Here is a 23,554-nt window from a genome sequence, read left to right as displayed (position 1 = left end):
AAGCCCACACAGGGGGGTTTGGCCTTCTGGCCTGCTTGCTCTCCCCACCACTGGCAAATTGAAGGCCAACAAATAGAGCTGAAATCCTTATTTACAGTGAGCTACCTTTCCTATAACGTGCACCTTTTCTTTCTTTGCTCGTTAAAATTAGCAATGTTCATTCTCTCCTTCAGTTGGTATGCATATCTCAGAAATGCTGGGCAGAAATTTCCACGTGCCATTGGTAATAACGAAAGCTAACTTTAAGCACTGACCATGTTCTTAGTACTCTACAGAGTGCTCTGCAGGATCATCTCACAAGAACCCTGATCATCTCACAAGATCCCTGCAGGATCGTCTCACAAGAACCCTCACAAGAACCCAGGATCATCTCACAAGAACACCATGAGTCACCTAATTCTACAGATGAGGAAACAGAAAGTTGAAGAGTCAAGACAAGTTATACAGTTTGTAAGCAGGGAAGCTAGGAATCAAACCCAGGTGGGTCTCCAAAGCCAAGGATATAGACATATAGGGCGCTCAGTGCCTCCAAAGGACTCTCCCCAAACTGAAGGCAGAGAGTTCACATCTTCACCAGAGAAAGGCTGCAGAGTGCTGGCGATGGAAGAGTCCCGGGTGGTCACAGACCTCCCTGCCTCAAAATGTGTTTCATTATTAAAGTCGGTAAGTTTTCATTACTACAGCATTGTCCCATTTTCTTCTCTCCTGCACCCACCAAGAGACAAGGAAGGAAAAAGATTCTCTATTATGAACACATTAAAAACTGTCCAGTGGAATTTCAAATCCAGGCCTCCAGAGCACCACAAACAAACAAAACCCTTATTCCCATTTCGTCAGCTTCTCACTCAGATCCCAGGACTTGAACAATCACATCTAAGAGCAAAGTGGTTGCTCAGCTCTCAACTTAATGCACGTGTGCTCAGGGAAAGCATGGAGGTGACTGGTGGGCACATTCTGAGACCATAGAAAAGGCCAAAAGGTAAGGGGTGTGCTTCTCAGGCAGAGGCAAAAAGTCCCCACTGGCCAAGCCACTTCGTGTCCCTGCCCGAGTGGCATCTACCTCCACCCCTGCCCTCACCCCTGCCCTACCTCCCAAGGCTTTCTGATTACCCCCCAGTCACTCTCCTGAAGCTGAACAAGGAAACGAGACACACAACTGAAACACAGCAGGTTGGCTTAGGCTATTTCCGGTTTCTATTCTGGAGAAGGTCTCAGCACGATGGAGAACATATTTCATCTAAGACCAGGAACACCCTCCTTTTCGTTTCTACTTGTAAACAGCTGCTCTCTCTCTCTCTCATTTTTTGATAAGTAACCTCTTGAGGATACTTCTATCTGCTCAATGGTTATTTAGAGATAATACTATTTAATTCAAATCCTGCTGCCCAGGATGAAGACTGTACAGCTAATTCATTTAAAGTATGTTTTCTTGGGATTCCCTGGCTGTCCAGTGGTTAGGACTCAGTGCTTTCACTGCCGGGGCCCAGGTTCAATCCCTGGTCGGGTAACTAAGATCCTGCAAGCCATGTGGTGTGGCCAATAAATAAATAAATAATGTTTTCTCCCTACCTCATTTAATAATGCATTTTTTAGGATTAAAAATTAAGATGTGCTCTTTTTTAAAAAAAAAAAATTGTAAAACAGTACAGATTAAAGGTAAAAGTGAAAGTTCTCTCTCCACCCCAATTCCTAAGAATAGCCAATGGTAGCAGTTTCCGTCCTCATCCTCCCAGGCACGTTTGTGCATATACAAAGACATATACTCAAAAAGAGGCTTCATTCATTCTAAAATTAGGGTGTTACACACACAGTTCTACAATGTGCTTTTTGCAGCCAGCACGTTTCATTGACGCTCCTTCACCTCCATCCATAGAGAACTGCCTGCGTCTCTAATAGCTGCATTGCTCCTATTCCCACTCAGGGTACCAGGAACACTGTAATGAACTCTTTTATTTTCCTGGTATAGCTCTTCCCTGGGCACACACAGCTTGCTTGATTGAATCCATATTTTTGGATTGTTTATCTATCTACCTCTCTCTCTCTATATATATATATTAACAAAACAGTGTGTACAGAGAAACTTATGAGTAATGAGTTCTGTAATGAGTTCTGGGAGAATTTCTCATCTTTATGATGCGGACTCTCTTCTGTTACTTCAGATATTAACAAGAGTGCCTCAGAAAGACCTTCTCTGACCAAACTCTAAATCAGCACCCCAAGTCACCACTACCCCCTTACCAGCTTCATTTTTCATCACAGCACTATCACACCCTAACATAATATTATTTATGTGTTTGTTTGTTGATTCATAATCTCCCCAACTTCAGTGTAAGGTCATCAAGGGCAGAGATGTTGTTGTTTTGTTTGCTGTTATACCCTAGTGCCTAGAAAACTTCATAGTAAATAGTTCATAGTAAATAGTAAGTCCAAAAAAATATGTACTGGATAAATAACCATATAAGAATAACACAATGGATATTAAAATGCATCCCTTCCTGAAATACTGGATTTCCAGCTTGAAGGTGTGTGTGTGTGTGTGTGTGTGTGTGTGTTGGTGTGTAGCTCTCATCAGAAGCAACACTGACACAATTTGAATATTATCTATGGCTCCAAGAACCAGTTCCTCAGTGTGGATTCTACTGTAAACATTTAAAACTAGTGGAGTTGGGTGGGACTCAGGAAGTATTATAGCAGGAAATCAAAGGTCTTTGAACTACCATTCAGTCTTTTCTCCTCCACTGAAAATCCTTCTAGTTTTGCTAGTACCAATAAGGGGGATATTTGACTTTTTGTCCCTAATGTCAGATAACTTCTTCCCCAAGCATATTAAAATTACCTTTTTTATCTGGCAGGTTGTTTTTGGTCTGATAGTATAATCAGTGGATATTAAATAAGTATATGATAAGCTCATCACTAGGTTAGACTCAATAGCGTGTGATTTTTCTTTTTTTTTTCTAATTTATTTTATTTATGGCTGCGTTGGGTCTTCGTTGCTGCGTGCAGGCTTTTAGTTGTGGTGAGCGGGGGCTACTCTTCATTGTGGTGCACGGCCTTCTCATTGCGGTGGCTTCTCTTGTTGCAGAGCACGGGCTCTGGGTGCACGGGCTTCACTAGTTGTGGCTCGTGGGCTCTAGAGTGCAGGCTCAGTAGTTGTGGCGCACGGGCTTAGTTGCTCCGTGGCATGTGGGATCTGCCCAGACCAGGGCTCAAGCCTGTGTCCCCTGCATTGGCAGGTGGATTCTTAACCACTGCACCACCAGGGAAGCCCCTTTTTTTTTTCTTTTGTGATTTTTCTTGATATATATTGCGTTGGCCAAAAAGCTCGTTTGGGTTTTTCCGTAAGATGGAAAAACCCGAACGAACTTTTTAGCCAACCCAATACATCGTTATATTGGCTACCGCACCTAGTAGTAAATGCAAAAATTTAGTACAAGCTTACCTGTCGTTCCGAAAGATCTTTGGTAGATACCTTCTGGGGAACCACATGGCCAGAGCACACATCAGAACCCAAAGGATTGCAAGTTCATCAAGCATCTGACCCAGGAAACTAAGGGTTGCATGGAAGTAGACGGATCCAATTCCTAGAATCAATTACAACCAATAAAAAAGGTCACATAGAAGAACAGACTCACAAATTCAATACACTGCTTAAGGATAGCCCTTTCACAAACAGCAATGACCAGGTCGCTCTATCTCTCTGAGAAAAGAAACTGAAGGAAGAAACTCACACCACCTAGGCATGCAGACTTCAAGTCTAGAAAGAGGATTTGAAGAAGGGCCCAAACACCAGCACATCAGAGCTTTAATAACTGCACAAACACACTCTGTCTTCATCCACCAAGCCTTCATGGGAACAGGCAGTAAATAAAAGTCAACATTCTCTCACTGTTAAGAATTCCCAATCTGCCTGTGGAAGGAAATGAAAATTATACAAGTATTTCCCAGAATAATGAAGGATCAAACATCTAGAATTTGTTTTCTTTTTTTTATTTTAGTCCATTAGAAACCACAGTTTCATCAGACTTCAATTGTTTCACATGACTTTCTTCAGAAGTTCACAGAAAACTGCACTGGCACAACACCAATAGCTATTACATAAATGAATTCTCAAACGCAATTGTGATAACTACAGTCAACCTTGTTATCAAGCCCAAAAGAGTCCTCCTTTTGGCATCTAGCAAACAACATAAAAGTTTGCTAAGACGTCGGAATGACTTTGGTTTACAAAACATAATGTTCAAAGGGGTCAGGGAGTGTGCAGAATTCCATTTCCTCCCTTTCAGCCCATGCTCGCAAACGAATCCACTTACCCACTACAACTAACAGAGTCCATATTAAGTAGATGCCACTGTTGAAGCATGTTGCATATTGACGAAACAAGCACATGCAGATGGGCGGTAAAATGAAAAACAAGACGTTGCTGATCTGGGGGGAGAAAATGTAAAACGAAAAGATGAATATTAAGTAAAAGGGCAAAAAGTAAAGCAGCTTGTTCCCAGTATGTCCTTTGCAAATGGAGATGAACGCGGCCATACATCTTTTTTTAAACAAAAAACAAAAAAAAAAGCACAACCAGGAAAACTCACAACTTCTTTAATAACCCTTTAGGGGGCTCCTTCCTGCCTGTTTTTTTTTTTTTTTTTTTTGGCTGTGTTGGGTCTTCGCTGCTGTGCACGGGCTTTCTCTAGTTGCCGCGAGCGGGGGCTACTCTTCTTTGCGGTGCGCGGGCTTCTCATTGTGGTGGCTTCTCCTGTTGCAGAGCACGGGCTCTAGGCACCCAGGCTCAGTAGTTGTGGCGCACGGGCTTAGTTGCTCCGCGGCATGTGGGATCTTCCCGGACCAGGGCTCGAACCCGTGTCCAGACCAAGGAAATCACAACTAAACAAAATGCATCGCAAACTCCAGAACTTGAGGTGTAGTACAGGTAGGAATTGGCAACGACAGTAGCTAATGCACGCCTCTGTCACCATCTGGGAACAAGAGGGGATGGGAATGACACAGTCTTTACAAAGGGGAGAAGGACAGAGTGGGAGAGAAATAAAGAGAGGACAAGACCTTTGGTCAGGGGTGCGATAGGAGCAAGGCTGCTGCCTTTGGTTAAAGTTCAAGACTGAAATCCCTCGTGGGGCTGCATCCTTCTGGAGAAGGGGGTACCTTGTTCTAGTTGGCTCATTCTGATGGGGACCTTTTCCTCTTTCCCCCCTAGGAGCCCTCTGAGCTACTGGTGACCCTGGGCGAGAGTTTGGATAAATGGCCTCAGCTGTCCCAGGTGGTATGCAGTCTCCAGACTTGGAAATATAGCCGACTCTCATTTATTTACTAAGAAGCAGAGAAGGAAGAATCAGGACAAGGGTCTACGTATTATCACAGCCTTTAACTTTCCTTGGAATCATGTAAAGAATCAGAGATCTTAAAAAAAAAAAAATCAGAGATCTTTAAGAGTTAAAATGAGAGATCTTAAAGATCATTTGCTTTACAAGGGGATATAATTAAGGGCCCAGAAAGGCTCCCAGGCTGGCCAAAGTCAGAGAGGCAGTCACCCACAGAGCTGGGGCCAGCATCCAGCCACTCCTTCCACTGCCCCAAGCTGATGTTTTTTCACCTCCAACCCACCCAACCACATTCTGACCTCCTTGGCTTCATGCCTCCATGGGCATCTAAAAATTCTGAATTGCATCACACACTGTGCACCTATGACCTTTATGTGATTTAAACACGGCTCTCCTTTTTGTTAAACATAGAAGTAGGAGGAATAAAAGGAGGTGACAGGGGAGAAGAGGGAGGGAAATGGAATTGTTATACTATAAGTAACTTTCTCCTTTCACGTACATGAATGTGTTCTCCGTATAAGAAAAAGAATACATTACAAAACTAAAGTCTTCCTTTCTATCCTCCTCCCTGGAGATATCCCCTCTTCTCAGATTCATCATCTTCAATTTCTTTGCATTTATGTGAATACATATATATCATATATTACAATATTATCATTCTGCAACTTCCTTTTCTCATTCGACAATATGCCTTGCAAACTTTTCCATCTCAGCTCATGGAGCTTTATCACACTTGCTGTAAGTGCTGCAGACGGCAGCAGTTTATTGAGCCATTCCCCAGTGGGAGGCGCACCAATTTGCAACCCCACCTACAATGCCAGGGAATAAATATAACACAGTTTTTTACCCCAGTACAGTCGTCCCTCAGTATCCGTGGGGGATTGGTTCCAGGACCCCCTCAGATACCAAACTCACCTGGATGCTCAGATCTCTTTATATAAAATGGCATAATATTTGCATATAACATACACACATCCTCCTGTATACTTTAAATCATCTCTAGATTATGTATAATACCTAATACAGTGTAAATGCTATGTAAATAGTTGTAAATACAGGGATTTCCCTGGTGGTGCAGTGGTTAAGACTCCACGCTCTCAGTGCAAGGGGCCCGGGTTTGATCCCTGGTCAGGGAACTAGATCCCACATGCATGCCACAACTAAGGAGCTGGCGAGCCGCAACTAAGGAGCCTGCCTGCTGCAACTCAGACCTGGCGCAACCAAATAAAAATAAATAAAAATAAACAAAATTTTTTTTAAAGTTGTAAATACAATGTAAATGCTATGTAAATAGTTGCCAGTGTACAGCAATTCAACTTGTGCTTTCTGGAACTTTCTGGAATTTTTTTTTCAAATAGTTTCAATCCACAATTGATTGAATCCAAAGATACAGAACCATGGATACAGAGGGCCAACTGTATATGTTTATTGCCTCAAGTTCTCTCAATCTCCTTTGCTTCAGCCAGGTGCAACTATCTATGGCCAAGCTGCTCCTTAAAAGGCTTTTTCAATCTATGTTACCACTAGCAATGTACACAATAATAACCTTCAAATGTATTTACACACTAGTCACAAAAACATGAGGTCGTTTATTACACCTGCAGTAAAATTATGATACCTCAAATATTTTTTTTTAATTAATTAATTTATTTATGGCTGTGTTGGGTCTTCGTTGCTGTGCGAGGGCTTTCTCCAGTTACGGCAAGTGGGGGCCACTCCTCATTGCGGAGCGCGGGCCCCTCACCATCGTGGCCTCTCTTGTTGCGGAGCACAGGCTCCAGACGCGCAGGCTCAGTAACTGCGGCTCACGGGCCTAGCTGCTCCGTGGCATGTGGGATCTTCCCAGACCAGGGCTCGAACCCGTGTCCCCTGCATTGGCAGGCAGACTCTCAACCACTGCGCCATTAGGGAAGCCCCCTCTCAAGTATTTTTAATGCCCATATTAGGGGGTTCAATTTAGAAGCACCACTTTAACAGTCCCAAATAACACTGAAATCACATTATTGCTTCTGCACAGCCCATCTACCAGTGCCTGCTGGTCTCCACCATGCTTTTTAAAGACATCAATCTATGGGGACTTCCCTGGCGGTCCAGTGGTTAAGACTTCGTTCGCCCTTCCAGTGCAGAGGGGGCATGTTTGATCCCTGGTCAGGGAACTAAGATCCTGCATGCTGCATGGTACGGCCAAAATTTTTTTTTTCAATTAAAAAAAAAAAAGACATCAATCTATGAAAAGGAAAAGACCAAATTAGAGGGAGACGCTCCCCAAGACAAAAAGAGGAAGGAACTCCTAAAGAAATACTGAAAAGCAAACAAGTCGTTGGTAAAAGATTCATTTGTTGAAAGACAGATTCAATGGCTCCATGTCTACTGAGACATGAAACTTCCCCTCAAAGTTGTGTGGCTCACTAAAGTTGAATAGTTCAGCCAAGGGGTATTTTTTAAAGCCTATTGTTGGATTATCCTTTGGAGAATTGGTTTGTTCAATGCCTGCAGAACAGATTTTTTTTTTTTTAATTAAAAGGAAACCACAATTTTAAAATTTATTATTTCCTTAGAAAGTTCCTCATTCTATGAATTCCTACCAGCCATTTGTACCAAAATAATCTCAGGAACACACTGCAATCTCATCCTGACGCATGTGATTGTGCACTTTCCCAGACAGAGCGTAAATACTGACAAAGCAACAGGCTGTAAGTTTTTCTGAACAGCAAGTTCATAAACAGCTAGGGGCATTACCCGGGCTGAGTAGGCTGTCTATGTATCTTAATCGTAAGCAGATTCATAACTATCCATTCCATTGCTCCATTTCTGTCTCTGGAATGACCAACTGTCCTGGTATGCCTAGCACTGAGGAGGGTTTCCAGGACATGGGACTTTCAGTTCTAAAAATGGGCAAGTCCCAGGCAAACCAGGACAAGTTGGTCACCCGACTCAGAAGCCTTCCTGCACAATCCCCCACCCCACCTCCACAGTACACCAACCCCCAGCAGAGTACTAATAACACCTCAGTGACTTGTACATACCTCTCCTATGGTCCTCACCACCCAGATGACTGTTTGCAGGTCTGGTCTCTGTGATAGGCACACAGTTGCCCAGCAAATGGGTGGGTGGATGGATGGATGGATGGATGGAGAGACTGATAGACTGACTGATGGATAACTCTGCCCTACAGATAGTGGGATGCGGGCTTTGGCATATAAAGAGAACTCTACTTAACTTGACGATTGGGGGCAGAGCTGATTAGGAGAGGTGACAGATCATGGACTGATTTTAGGCATGTATTTTGCTTCAAGACTTTTTTTCAGCACCAGTTGATTCCCTTCTGTCCCCTTGAGTCCCCAACAGAATTCCCAAAGGCCAAGCTCGGTGATTAAAAGGCATACCCCCCTTTTCTCCAAAGCTACTAGGTCTGGAGTCTTTCTCTTTAGTGTGACTGGGCCTTAAAACTTAAAACATAAAAAGGAACTCAATTCAATAAAACTTGTATTTAGAAGAAACAGTACAAAATGTGCAAAAGTCAAAGACTGTGTAAGGGCCTGATGTGTTCTTGGAAGAGATATTTGGGCTTGGCTGACGCAAAGGACAATGACAAAATTTGAGGCAATGGAGATTTGCGGGGACCAAAAGCAAAATGCTCTGTACTCCCAAACATCGCCAGTGGGAACACAGATCAGAGTACTCTCTCTGGTGGACCATTAAGCAACAATTATTAGCCTTTGAAGTAAATACTCCCCTCCACACAGCAATTTCCCATCCAGAATTAGTACTTGGAGAAGTACATCCAGATGCCTATTTGAGGATATTCATTGCATCACTGTTCAGAAACCAAAATGAAAACAATAAACAGAAACTGCCTTAAATGTCCACCAATAATGAATTGACTGGTTTAATAAATAAATGGTCAGTCCATTAAATGGAATACTGTATAGACATTGTGAAGAGGAAGATAATTCTATATGATCCAATATGGGATTATCTCCAAGACAAATTGAGGGAAAAAACCAAGGTGCAGAAGAGTTTCTGTAGTATGATCTCAATTGGGTTGTGGTGTGTATATACACGTTGCACACATATCTTTTATGTTTACACAAATACACATGTTTTTTGCATGCTTATAAAATATCTGAAAAGATACAGAAGGGTATTTTTCGCTTTATAACTTGCATACTCTGATTTTTTTTTTTTTACCACGATCAGTTGTTACTTTTATAATAAACAACAATAACAAAAAACTACTTTAAGGGACTTCCCTGGTGGTCCAGTGGTTAAGACTGCACTTCCATTGCAGGGGGCCCAGGTTCAATCCCTGGTTGGGGAACTAAGATCCCGCATGCCACACGGCACGGCCAAAAAAAAAAAAAACTACTTTAAACAAAACTTTTATTCCCCATATCAAACACCATGATTAGCCTAGAGATCAAATGGTCCCAATGCAGGAGTTTTAAGTTAAAGAATGACTGAACAATAAATACCTGTACCATGCTAAATAAATAAATCTAAAGTAGCTACAACGGCATTTGCATCTTCAAGAGCAGTATTTTAGTAGGATCAAACGGACCGTCCAAGTTCTAACTCTAGTTCTGCCATTTTCTTTTCTTTTTTTTTTTTTTTAATTTATTTTTGGCTGTGTTGGGTCTTCGTTTCTATGCGAGGGCTTTCTCTAGTTGTGGCAAGCGGGGGCCACTCTTCATCGCGGTGCGCGGGCCTCTCACTATCGCGGCCTCTCTTGTTGCGGAGCACAGGCTCCAGACACACAGGCTCAGTAATTGTGGCTCACGGGCCCAGTTGCTCCGCGGCATGTGGGATCTTCCCAGACCAGGGCTCGAACCCGTGTCCCCTGCATTGGCAGGCAGCTTCTCAACCACTGTGCCACCAGGGAAGCCCCCTCTGCCATTTTCTTGACCTTAGCAAGTTGCAAAATCTTTCTAGACCCCAGTTTCCCCCTTTACGAAGCGGATGTAATAAATAGCACCCACTGCTGAGGGTGACTGTAGAGTACCCAGCAGAGCTTCAACACATAGCGAACAACTAGTGGTAGCCAGGAGTAACTGCAGTTGCAGTAGTGATGTGCTACTGCCAAGCTCCATTAAGAAGGTTCTAGATCCCCCTCCCAGTCTTCTCCTGATTTTACATCTTTATTCCTTCCATTTTTTTTCTCAAAATGAGTAATGATTATTATTTTCTTGTAAAGTGGATAATTAGGCCTGCTGCCTTGCTATGAGGATTTAATGAGATGTTTGTCACCAAGTAATAGCTCGATGTCTTCCTTAATACAGGCGTAAGATAAGCATGGGTTTGTCCTAGGATTAGGATCAGAGGATAACTAGGACGTAAGAAGAAGAGGAGGAAACGTTTTTTTGGTAAACTCTTTGGATCGACACTCTACAAAGTTTGATGGCCAACTACTTCTCTGAGACCCTCTATCTCTCCACTTTGCTAAAGCAAATTCTGCGGTTTACAAGTATTCCAAAGAATAAGGTTTGCCAGGCAGGCCAGCAGAGCTAATCAGCCACAGACACTGCAGCTGAAGATCAACAGCTCATTTCTAAAAAAGACTTTGGCACTCACTACGAAACAGCTCCAATGGGACTAGATTAAAAGTTAAGACAAAATAAGCTCTCCCCCTCATCCAGCACTCTGGGGCTTTCCAAGGCAGACTCAGAGCAGCTATACACTAACATTTTTGGCCAAATAACCAGGCCTGACTCTGCTGGCCTCAGACTCCACAGATAATTACCTTGCTGGCTGTGTGAGAACCTGTCCCCAAGCTGTCATTTCTTCATTAACTCTGGTGAAATCCTTAGTAGTACTCTCCACTTACAAGTGGAGAAACTGAGTTACTGCCGTTGAAAGTACCCAGCCCTGCTCCAGTTCATCCTCTGAAGGCACCTGCCCACACCTGATAGCATGCTCTGAAACAGGTTGCACAATAGGTGAAGGGTGGCCACCTCCACTGACTGCATCTGTCACTGTGTCTAGGGGCAGCAGAGGGCCAGGTTTCCTTGAGGAATTAATCCGGTCATAAAAAAAAGGAGGAACGTTTGCTGGGAGGGCAGCAATGGATTTCAGCCCTGAGGGGAGGGAGAGTGCAGGCTCTGGATTGTGGCCCCAGCCATGCCAGAAATGTGCACAGAGCAGCTCCCCTGGGGAGAGCTCAGTTTCCTCATCAATGAATAGGACAGGGACTAGCTCATGGGAGATCCTTCCAGGCAAGAAGTATTTGACTCAAGCCAAGGACATTCTCTCCAGCAAATCTAAGGGGGAAATCCTCATGAACAACCTCAAATTCACAGCGACTCTTAAACCGGGAGTTCCTGTTTTCCATGTTAGGGCAGTGAAATGAAAAGCCACAGAAATGACCATGCAAAGTCTCACATTTTGGTACCAGAATCCTGAGGCATGGGCATAGCAAAAAGAAGAGGCATTTCCTTCCCAACTGCAGGCTTTCCCTCCCACAAAGACTAAAAGCACACAGGATTCTGCAGTGGGGAAGTTTCGTCTTGCCCACATCTAGAGACCTAGGCAAGTCCAGAAAACACGCACACGATCCCTCCCAAATTTCCCTTTCACTTCCCAGGCTTAATAACTGAAGAATGCACAGGCCTGGGGGAGCTGAACTTGGGGCTGGTGTGAAACTCTGTACTAAAGGCAAGGAAATAAGAACTCGTAGCAGTCAACCTGATTCTGGCCCAAAGGAACTCGACCTATTATTGGTGTACGCTTGGGGCGGGGCCAACCTTCGGAGTGGGCCCCGCCCCAGAGACCTGCCGGGAGGTCTCCCCGTTTCCCCGGACTGCTAGAGCAGGTGCTCAGGGCAAAAACGCACAATGCGACCCAAGTGCGTCACGCCACAGAGGTCCTAAGGGACGAAGGGAGTAGTCCTGGTGGGTTCACCGCCCCCAGTGACCCAAACTGGAAGAATGGGCTGACACGGAGCACTGGCTCCGGGACAGGTGAGGACCAAACAAGACAATAGAGCCATCAGAAAGAAATGACTAGAGGAGGAGGATGAGCCCAGATGTCGGCGATAGGGACAGGAGAGGAGGACAGATGGAGAACTGGAAGGCGCGCAGGGGAGGGGGCGTGGGTCGACTCTGGCCCGGGAGCGAAAATGCCCCAGATGCACGCATAGACCCAGGTCCAGGCTCCAGGCGCGGCGGCGCTTGGGGACAGCCCCCTCCCGCGAGCCCGGCTGCCATCCCCACTCCCGCACTCCGCACCGTGTTGTAGAACTCGGCGATGGCAGGCACGATGGTGTAGTTGTCCTCGCACCAGTCCACCTCCGAGCTCCCAGCCCGCAGCTGGTCCCACCAGTGCGGGGAGCTCATGGCCGCTCTGGGGCATTGGAGCAGCTGCTCCCGCAGCCGAGAGGAGGCCAGAGCTGCTGCTAGAAACCAACGGCGGTGGTGGCAGCAGCGGCGGCGGCTTTATGCACCACGGGACAGCCGCCGGATGTGGCGCCTCCCGGGCCGGCCTCTCGGGGCTCCGCTCTGCCGCGTAGGACGTGACTGGCTCGCAGACCCCTCCCTCGGCTCCGCCCCCTGGGGGAGCCCGCGGGACCTTGAGCCCCCGGCCACGCCCACCCCGGAGGCGGGATGCGCGGGGCAGGGGAGACTGGCGGGGAGGGGACCTGTCTCCTCCTACCCCCACCTCTGGACGCGTCTGTTGCCAGCAGGTGGCAAAGGCCTTGACGGGCCTGCCCACGCCCACCTTGCAGCTCAGACTTGCAGGCGCCCCCTACCCCAGTTGCGCAAAGAGCGCCAGAGCCCGCCCTGGCAAAAATTTGAAAACCCAGAAATTAAGATACCCAGGAGGACCCGGCCCCTACGAAATTGTGGCAGCCTATGCTCGGACTTGCCTGCATGTTGGAGGAACATGTCCGAGTGCACGTGGCACGCCTGCACTCATGGCCAAGAAAAGCCCTCAGTCCCTCCGGCTTGCTTGGCGCGTTGGGCTAAGGCAGGAAGACCTTGGGGTCTGGAGTGGAGCCGAGGACTCTCCCACACAGCCTCTGCCACCCACACCTGGGTAGAGCGCTTCTGCAGTTTTGAATACTTTCCTGCCCTCGGTCCCGTGGACTCCAGTGTTAGAATGTAGTCTTCGTTTACACATAGGGTCAAACTTCAGCTGTCCCAGTCCCCAAAAGACGCAGTGTGGCTGGTAAGACACCTCCAGAACATCCCAGGTACAAGAGATGATGACAGGTATATTGCACTTACTATGTGCCAGGCGCTGTTTGAAGAGCTTCCGAGTGTGTCACTCACTTAGTGCTCCCAGAGGGGATCCTGCGAAGTGGGTTCTATCAGCAATGCCATTCCAGCTAGTAAGTGTCAGGGCTAGAAATCAAATTCAGGATGATCTCAGATCTGCTCATCACTGCTTTGCTTTTGCTGCTGTAACTATTCTGTAGTTTCTAAACCAAAGCTAATCTGGTTCCAGCGATTCCTGAAGAAAGAGAAAGCCTGTCATTTTGGTTTTGGTCATAGCTCTGGTCCTTCTTCCTTGGGCAGTTCTAGGATTCCAGGTCAAGATGGCAGTGGCAGAATAGGCCCTGGTCAGGTGACTGTCACTAGGATCTCTTTGCTCCAGCCGTCATGGTACCCGGAAGGCCAGAACCTCCACAGAGGCTGACCTCTCTCTGGCTTGACAGTCCCCTTGGACCCTGGCTGATGTTCCAATGCCTTATGCCCCCAGTGTTCTTCTTCCACAGGTACCTGCACAGACACTCACTTGTCTTTCCAGCTCTCCATCATTGGCAGAAACTGCAAGGCCCACTCCTTTCCTAGTCTCCAGGAAATCCAGCTTTCTCCCCCCAGAGCCAGACCACACTCCTCCTTTCAACTTTGTCCCAACTCCTATTCTGTCCTCTTCCTAAACAGCCAGTTCCACTGTGTCCTGAAATTCAGGACCCAGTGACCTTCTCTTAAGGTCAGAATTACCCAGACCTGTAGGATACCCAGTGTGAGCTGGCCGCTGAAGTGGGAGGAAGAAAACGTTTCCCACAGACACAAAAGAAAAGTACATCAATTAATTTCTCAGTGTCTCACAGTGCTACACCAACTGCCCAACAATAGTTCTCCATGTTAAGGTTTTACTCCTTCTAATATTTTAGGTGGAAATGTGTTCATATTCATTCATTCTGATGGTGTAAAACACACCATCATTTCATATGCCAGTGGCTCTCAGAGTGTGAGATCTCTTTCAGGTCAAAGCTCATTTCCTCTTAACACTATGACATTATCTGCCCTTTTTGCTCTCATTCTCTCACCAGTGTACACTGAAGTTTTTCAGAGGCTGTGTGTTGTGTGATGGCATTATCTCTCTGATAGCTAATGGAACGTGTACTTGTGTATTCTTCAGTATTAAAAGTCTCTGTGTAGGGTGTGGAGAAAAAGGAATGTAAGTTGGTGCAGCCACTATGGAGAACAGTATGGATGTTCCTTAAAAAACTAAAAATAGAACTACCATATGACCCAGCAGTCCCACTCCTGGGCATATACCCTGAGAAAACTATAAAAGACACATGCACCCCAACATCCATAGCAGCACTATTTACAATAGCTAAGGCATGGAAGCAACCTAAATGTCCATCGACAGATGAATGGATAAAGAAGATGTGATGTATATACACGATGGAATATTACTCAGCCATAAAAAAGAATGACATAATGCCATTTGCAGCAACATGGATACACCTAGAGATTATCATGCTAAGTGAAGCCAGATAGAGAAAAGCAAATATCATATGACATCACTTATATGTGGAATCTAAAAAAAAAAAAAGATACAAATAAACTTATTTACAAAACAGAAATAGACTTACAGACATAGAAAACAAACTTATGGTTATCAAAGGGGAAAGGGGGGAGAGGGATTATTAGAGGGAAATTAGGAGTTTGAGATTAACATATACTCACTACTAAATATAAAATAGATAACCAACAAGGACCTACTGTATAGCACAGGAAACTATACTCAATATATTGTAATAATCTATAAGGGAAAAAAATCGGAAAAAGAATATATATATCTGAATCACTTTGCTGTATACCTGAAACTCACACAACATTGTAAATCAACTATACTTCAATAAAAAATAAGTCTGTGTAAATTTCTAATATGGTAAATATAGATAGATATTACTACATAAACAAAAGTTCTTTATATTCCTTAATTTTTGAGTATTAGAGTCCTCAGATCAAAAATGTTAAGAGCTGCTATTAAAAAGAAAGATACTCCCAATTAAATCATTTGTAAAAGATTTTTTATCATTTAGAATTTTAAAATATTTATTGAATGAGAGCTTTTAGACGTAGACATACATCGTTATACCTCATTCTTGTGCCCACACAAAAAGGAAAATATAAGCAAAATAAATTCATTAAGGAATTCCTATAGTCTCTTCACACACAGAATCTCTATTCTTCTGAATCATTTTTTGACTCAAAATTGTTGATGTCCGTAATTACCAGGTGCTGGTGATGCAGCATTTTAAAGAGTACTTCACTATTGTTTGCTTTCAAGCCACTAACATCTCATGTACACCTTTTAATGCTGGCACATTCTTGATCTTACCTGAAGGTGTCAACAGAAGGTTTTCAGACAACAGGCAGCATGTTTCTTTTCCAAATGGTCCTTATACAACTTGTTGACGGAAACATGGAGATTACTGTTGCCAAGTCATCCCACCAGGAATAACCACTGAGTTTGTGTGTGTTCAGGCAGTGACAAAACATCTCAGCTGTCACCTGACCAACCATGATTATAAAATGCCTTTCATTGTAAGATGAACCTGAAATTCAGAGATGTTACAATGCAAGACAGTGTGAGTTTTAACATCAATGAAATTTGGAATTTGCTGGATATTATTCATTCTTCTCTCCAAGCCCTGCTAAGAGAATGATAGGGAGTTTTCCTCCTACACGGGAACTCTTATTGTTGGTGACAGTTATGTTTCAAAATCAAAGCTGACCCCTTGGGTTCTGTCTAATTAAAACTGAACAGAGAGACAGTGCTCAAGCCAAAAGCCATTGGTGAGCAGCGTGAAGGATGCAAGTTACATTACTCCAAATATGCCTGTGTTGGTCTTCTTGGAAGCATTTTAACAGTTTTCTGATGTTTTCATCCACTCTCTCCATTGCTAACATTTTTTCAATGAATATAACCTTAGTCAATTACCTAATGATAGGTCATGATGTTGATTTTTTTATATAAATTTATTTATTTAATTTATTTATTTTTGGCTGCGTTGGGTCTTCATTGCTGCGCGTGGGCTTTCTCTAGTTGCGGCGAGCGGGGGCTACTCTTCGTTGCGGTGCGCGGGCTTCTCATTGCAGTGGCTTCTCTTGTTGTGGAGCACGGGCTCTAGGCACGTGGGCTTCAGTAGTTGTGGCACACAGGCTCAGTAGTTGTGGCTCGTGGGCTCTAGAGCGCAGGCTCAGTAGTTGTGGCACACAGGCTTAGTTGCTCCGCGGCATGTGGGATCCTCCCGGACTAGGGCTCGAACCCATGTCTCCTACACTGGCAGGCGGATTCTTAGCCCCTGTGTCACCAGGGAAGCCCCATGATGTTAATTTTGAAATGGACTTATATTAAGAGTATGTTGCCTTAGCAACTACCATTAATGGTTTAATACAAAATCTGATATCTGGAGTAAAAAGAGCTTGGAGAGAGTTGGGGTAAGGGTGGGGGGCTGACAGCAGAGAACAAGGTGCTGCTGAGTTCTGACGATGACTTTGCTTCTGGTGCTTTTGGTCTAAAGATGAGTCAGTGATAGAGATCTAGGAGAGAGCAGTTTTGGAGAACTACCCTTGCAGGGAAGCCAGGATGCCAGCATCTTCTATTTTTACAGAATTTATAACTATTTTTTTTTTGATCTAAGTAAATATCTGATAATAAATATCCAGTTCAACTGGTCCCACAAGTAGAAACCATCAAGTCACAAAGTCTGCCTTGGGGGGGAAAAGAAAAGCAAACACTTGTGTAAATGAAGCAAGAAGTGCATGATCAAAGATGAAATTTTCTGCATTTTTCTGTTTGGCCAGAGTTTTTCATCACTGGTCATGCATGCATGCTTGAGGCTTATCGTTTAGGCCAGTGACTCTCAAGGTATGGTCCCCAGACTGGCAGCATCAACACCACCTAGGAGTTTGTTAGAAATGCAAAATTCTAGGTCCATACCCCAGACCTATTGAATCAGAAATTCTGGGGATGGAATCCAACAAGCTCTGGCTTAACAAGCCCTCCAGGTGATTCTGGCCCACTCTCATGTATGAGAATCACCATTTTAGCCAATGTGTGGTGGAGCAAAAATTCACTCTGGACTATACACTTTGCTTTCCTGGAAAACCAAATCCAAGCCAAGACTGCTGCTGCTACCAAGGAAAAGAAGAAGAAAAGACAAGCCCAATGAAGGAAGTCATCTTTCATCAGGCTCGTCACCAGGAAACTGGGGCTCAGAGTCTGGTCCCCTTCTCCAGCTAGGAGGGAAACAAAAAAAGTCACCAAGGATTTTTTTTTTTAATCTAAGAAGTCTCCAGGCTCAGAATTACGGGGGAGGGCTGCAGGAAACAGGACCTTGCCAGGGAAACACTAGTGCACCCACTCCAAGAAAGCAGCCACCTTTGCTGCCGTGGGAGCTCTCTGGTTGTTTACTGACAGCCGTTGGAGGCCACTTTCTGCAGTTGTCACTAGGCCTCTCTTTAGAAGTGCCTCTCTCCTTTCTCTAATCTGTGCTGGAAAACCACAAACAGTGTTAGGACTGGGTGTATGTTGATTCTGATTGGAAGTCTGAGGCTTTGCCCATGCCTGAAGTGCATGGAAGTTGTTAACATGTGTTTTGACCTCTGCTTTTGGATAGAGAAGCTGTTCCTTTGTTAAATAACTGTAGCTTGCAACAGTGTAGCAGCAATTTTGAGCACCTGCTTTGTGCCAGGCTCTATATTAAGTGCTGGGTAATAGAAGACAAAAATATCGTTCTTGCCCTGGTCGAGCTTAGTCTAGTAGAAGCACACAAACCATTAGAATACAACACGACAATTGCTGAAACAGAGGTGCAGACACAGAATGGGGAAGCAGAGCGGTAGGGAGCCCAAGTCTGCACTGAGAGCCAAGGGGGGCTCATCAGGGGAGGCAGCCTCCAGACTGAGATGTACAAGGTGAATAGGATTTTACCAGGCAGAGCACCGAGGGGGGCAGGGGTGAATTCTTTAGAACGAATAGTATGTGCAGAAGGATGGAGGTCTGAGAAAGTGTAATAATTCAGGAAACTTCAATACTATGTTTCAGCTGGAAAAGTGGCAGAAGAAGAAGCTGAATGAAACGACTAATAGATGATGTGAAAAGAGTAGGTCTTTAGGAAGGAAACCTTGATGGCTGAAGAATAAAATAGACGTCAAAAACAACTGATAATGTTTCTCAGTAATCCAGGTGCAGGATGATATGGGCATGACTAAGACATGCATTCATTCTTTTGCATCTTTTACATAATTACTGAATATGCGATGGGCCCTAGACAGTTTTCTAGGTGCCAAGGATAACATCGTAAGCAAAGCAGATGCTGTCTCTGCCCTCACACAACTTGCAGTCTAGGGGGAAAGTCAGAGATTAGATATTGCATAAATAATTCATTACAGTTGTGCCACATGCTATGAAAAAGTACAAGTCCCATGACAACAGAAAGCAGTGGATGTGATCTTGTCTGAGGGTGTCGGGGAAAAGGCTTCCCTGAGGAAGTGAATTCTAAGCTGAGAGAAGTGAAGGTTGAGGCAGGGGTAAAGGAATTGAATAAGGAATGCGACGGAGATATAAAATAGGAGTTGTGATAGATTGCGCTGTGGATTTGAGATACTTGATGCACTTTCCCAACCCACGGATATGGGACTTGACTTTGTCATTGGCTATGGAAAATGAAATGTGCATGGAACTGATTTGTCCACGACTGAGCAGAGGCTTTGAAACTGATTCGTAGTCCTGCCATTCCTCATTTCCCTTTGCCATACCTCATATTGGGACTGCCTCTTCAGCCTGGATCCCAGAAAGAAGACGACACCTAGAGCAGAACAGAGCTGGAGTCGACTCACGGCCAACTCATAACTTGAGCAAAAAATATAACTTTGCGCTGTCAACCACTGAAATTGAGGGGAATTGTTTCTTACCCCAGAATAACCTAATGAAGGCTGACAAATACAGAAGGAGAATTAATAAAACTTAACTACCGATTAGAGGAAGGACATGAAAGAGTGGGGGGAAAATAGAAGAGAACTTCAAACTGTGTAGCCTGAGTGATCAGAAGATGGCTAGGTTACTAACCCAAAAGGGAAGATAAGAGGGAAAATAATGATTTAGGCTTTGATGTGTTGAATTAAAGGGCAGGCTGAACATCTAAGAAGATATATTCTTTCAGCAACTGGAAAGGCAAATCAGGAGACCAAGGACAGGTCAGGATTAGAGAGAAAGACTTGTGCATCATGACTATAAAAGTGATACCTGAGAGCTCTGGGGTAAGTGAGCTCACCGGGGCTCAAGAGGGAAAGAGAGTGGAGGCTGGCAGAGGGCAGATCTTTGGTCGTGCCTGCATTTTCAGAGGCCTGAGTGACAAGGAGGCACAAGTCCTGGCAGCCGAGGAGCAGGCATGCTGGGTTGAGAAGTAATCAAGGATGCAACACCACCTACAAAGCAGCCTTGCCCCCCAAAATAGTGAACCTAAACCAGATCAAAACTCTAGCTCTCACTACCAATTCACAGGAGGTGAATCACCTGGAGATCTTGTTAAAAATGTTAAAAATGCAGATTCTGATTCAGTAGGTCTTGAGTGGGGTCCAAGATTCTGCATTTCTAACAAACTCCCAGGTGATGCAGATGCCACTGGTCCATGGGCCGTATTTTAGAAACAAGGCTTTGGGAATGGAAGAAATGACAACACGCAGATGCAGTCAATAAAATGCAGATTGAGGGAAACCCTTCATAACAACCTCATTTCTTAAAACAAAAAATAGGGAGGAAACCTATAGATTTTCTATAGAGACATAACAACCAATTGCAATCCTTTGTTTAGATCCTAAACCAGAGTATAAACAAATGTTTTTTAGAGCAATTGTGGAAATGTGAACACTGGATATTTGATATTGGGGAAATTATTGCTGACCGAGGAGGTGTGGTAATGGTATGATTATGTTTTAAAAGGTGATTCTTCAAAAGGCTACATACTTTATGATTCCATTTTTATGACATTCTGGAAAAGGTAAAACTAAGGAATAAAAATCGATCTGTGGTTGCTTGAGGATGGGAGAGGGAGTTCACTGCAAAGGGACATGTATCCCGATTGCGGTGGTTACCTGACTGAATGAGTTTCTAAAACCTCAGAACTGTACCTTAAAAAGGAAATTTTTACTTCATGTAAATTATACCTTAATAAACAGGACCAAAACCAAAAACCAGAAAACAAAACAAAACAAAACAAAACAAAAACAAAAAAGGGACATTATTATTTAGAGATACATACTGAAATATTTACAGACAACATATATCTGAGATTTGCTTTGAGATTATGGGGAAGGGTGTTGGTTTGGTGGTACAGATGGAACAACGCTGGCTTTAAATGGATTATTATTGAACCTGAGTGGTTGAACCTGGATGGTAGACATGTAAAACCAGTCTCTTTACTTTGTATGTGTTTAAAATTTACCATAATAAAAAGTTTGAAAAAAATTAAACCAGCAAAGGGCTTCATTAAATGGGGTGTCCCCATAAGCACCCATGTAGCCGAGAGCACCAGAAAGGCAGCTTGGGGAGCAAGTGCTGGGGGGTTCGGCCTTTACCAGTGGGTACCCTTAAAGCAGCAGTTCCGGTCAAACCTGTGGTCGTTCCCTGTCCCCTTCATTCCCAAGGGCACAGACCTAGCAGAGAGGTTACCCTCACCTGAGGAAGCGAATGAATGGCAAGTGGCCTGAAGGGTACCCTCTCAGGCCTGTGCGTGAAAAGGCCCTTTCACCAAGCGAGGCTTTGGTAAACAAGCTGTCAGCAGCCTGGGTGGGGTCCAGGTGGTGCTGTGGCCACAGACTCTCTGGAACTAGGAAGCTCGAAAGGTCAGGGACTGGTCAGTGTCACACCTCACCATCCAGGGTGCCCCTTGGGGCTGGGCTCTGTGGCTGCTGAGATGTGCCGGGAGGGGGCCTCTGGCACGTCACAGACATCACGCCTACTCACAGTGGCCTGTACACTTCATGCTTCCTTCTCTCTGCCTTGTCTTCAGCCCTTCCAACACCAAGAAACACCTTGGGGAAATGGAAGCAGCAGGAGTCAAGGGGGAGGAGGCCAGGTTGGGGTAAAATGTGAGTAAAGGGTAGATGAAATTTACTTGGTAGAGAGAAATGGTACCCAATTGGGCAGGAGCTTGAAGAAGGGTTATGGGATGGTCCTCTAGTACAGGAGGGCCTTGAGCAAATTTTAACGCCCAGGTAGAGAAACAGATTGAAAATGTGAATGAAATAAAAAGGGTGATTAATGAGACCAGATCCTGAAGGAGCTGCAAAGAGGTGGAATGCAATTTGCCTGGAGAGAAGGGACAGCATGGAGTAGACATGTATTGTTTTGTCCCAGAATCCCCTCCTTTTCTGGGACCTTCTGCCTCTTCAGTGAGGTCTGCCCACCTCCCACATTCCGCTGCCCTCACCTCCATTCAGATGGCTACCATAGGAACAGCCGTGGCAATACACTGTGACCCGACTCCATGGCTAGAGTTCATTGGTCCAAGAGTGGGTCTTGGTTCAAGCTGGCTAATCAGAATGCACCCATGGGAATTTGGAATCAGAATTGAGCTCTTCCAGCTCCATCTGGCTGCCTGATGGAATAGAGATTTGAACTGAGGCACTATTGGTAACTTGTTCCAATGGATGGAGACGTAGGCAGAACTGGTACACAGCATAAGAGAATGATGAAGCAGTTCCAAAGAGAACTGTATAGATAAGAGACAGTCCAGATGGAAAAGAAGTCCCTGGCTCCAGCTCTGCCCAGGGATCTAGCTACATCCAAATGTTCCCAAGATACCCTGGAACCTTTATAGTAAAGTTGCATTTTTGCTTAAGCTAATTTGGATAGGATTTCTGTGACCTAAAACTAAGTGTCCTAACAGAACTCTATGCTGAGAAAGAAGGGAATATGGAGTATATATACGAATGTCTGGACACATTTTGAGGGTGAGAGAAAATTGAAGCAGTTCATACTTCTGAGAAAAAAGTGGCAGGATACGTTGTCTACTGAAAGAAGGAGGTCCAGGTCAGAGGTCAAGGGCTTTGAAGAAAGCAGAGAAGACTGGAGCCAATGAGAAGATCATCCTTTTTTCTTACTAAATTCTCTGATCATTTTAATAGTTGGAGGCAAGAATCTAAAATGTAGTATGTTCTGTAGATGGAGACAGTCATTGCCCAAAAGCTTGCAGACTAGACACCAAGAAGAGCCACAGATCTTTAATCTTTCTCATTAGCAATGCAGCCTGGGGAACAAATGATGAGAAGTTAAGGGATGCTTGACCCTCCTAGAAATATCTGATGATTCCCAAAATGAGTGAACCCACCACAAGGGCTGGGATTTCTCTTCACATGAAAAAGTTTCTAGTGTATTTTAGGATGAGCATTTTGAAGAAACCTTTGCCAGGATTTGCAGTGACAATTTTAGAGAATAATTTTGGGCATCTCCTTGCAGATATCAACTAACTACAAACAACTCATGGATTTTCATCCTGGTGACCTTTCCAGCCAGTCAGTTAGGAATAAGAAGTGGATGGGGCCCAGGCTGTCTCTGAGCCACAGCTCTCCCTGCCCTCTCTCTGCTGCTTCTGGGGTCTGTGTGGTTTCCTACTGGATGATGTCCTTGACTAGATTAAATCCCACTCTCAACTTCCACCCATGGAAGAAACTGCTGGAACCCCAGTGCCAGTTTTTGCTAGAATTGCCATCTGAAGTTCTTGAGCCCAGAAGGTATGTTCTTGGTACGCCTCCCCAAGGCTGTCCATCATCTGAATCAATCCACAGCACCTCAGCACCAAGCTCAGCCTTCCATCTCCTCCTTGTAGCAAGGTCAGTCTGGGTTGGAACCCTCAGGGAAAGCCTACCCAAAGCAGCACAACTTGGGAGAGGGGAAAGGAAGGCATTGCTGGGAGTGAGAGTGACACGAGTAAAGTTAGAGGGACATGGGTAATGACAGGTGATGATGTGGTGTCAGGG

At 44.7% G+C, this 23,554-nt stretch overlaps 1 protein-coding gene across 1 annotated transcript in view; it reads right to left on the bottom strand.

The window, feature by feature from the left end:
• Positions 1-12,770, bottom strand: part of ACER2 (alkaline ceramidase 2) — a 30,533-nt gene extending 17,763 nt beyond the window's left edge. Inside the window, exons 1-3 of the mRNA XM_061199088.1 lie at positions 12,554-12,770; positions 4,311-4,425; positions 3,440-3,581 (exon numbers count right to left, since the gene is read on the bottom strand). Coding sequence (XP_061055071.1) covers positions 3,440-3,581; positions 4,311-4,425; positions 12,554-12,661 — 365 coding nt within the window. The 5' untranslated portion in view covers positions 12,662-12,770. The remainder of the gene's footprint in view (positions 1-3,439; positions 3,582-4,310; positions 4,426-12,553) is intronic.
• Positions 12,771-23,554: the final 10,784 nt, after the last annotated feature.

The sequence above is a fragment of the Eubalaena glacialis genome, chromosome 9 (assembly GCF_028564815.1).
Source record: "Eubalaena glacialis isolate mEubGla1 chromosome 9, mEubGla1.1.hap2.+ XY, whole genome shotgun sequence".
In the NCBI taxonomy this organism is placed as follows: Eukaryota; Metazoa; Chordata; class Mammalia; order Artiodactyla; family Balaenidae; genus Eubalaena; species Eubalaena glacialis.
This window is presented reverse-complemented; position numbering and strand designations above follow the sequence as displayed.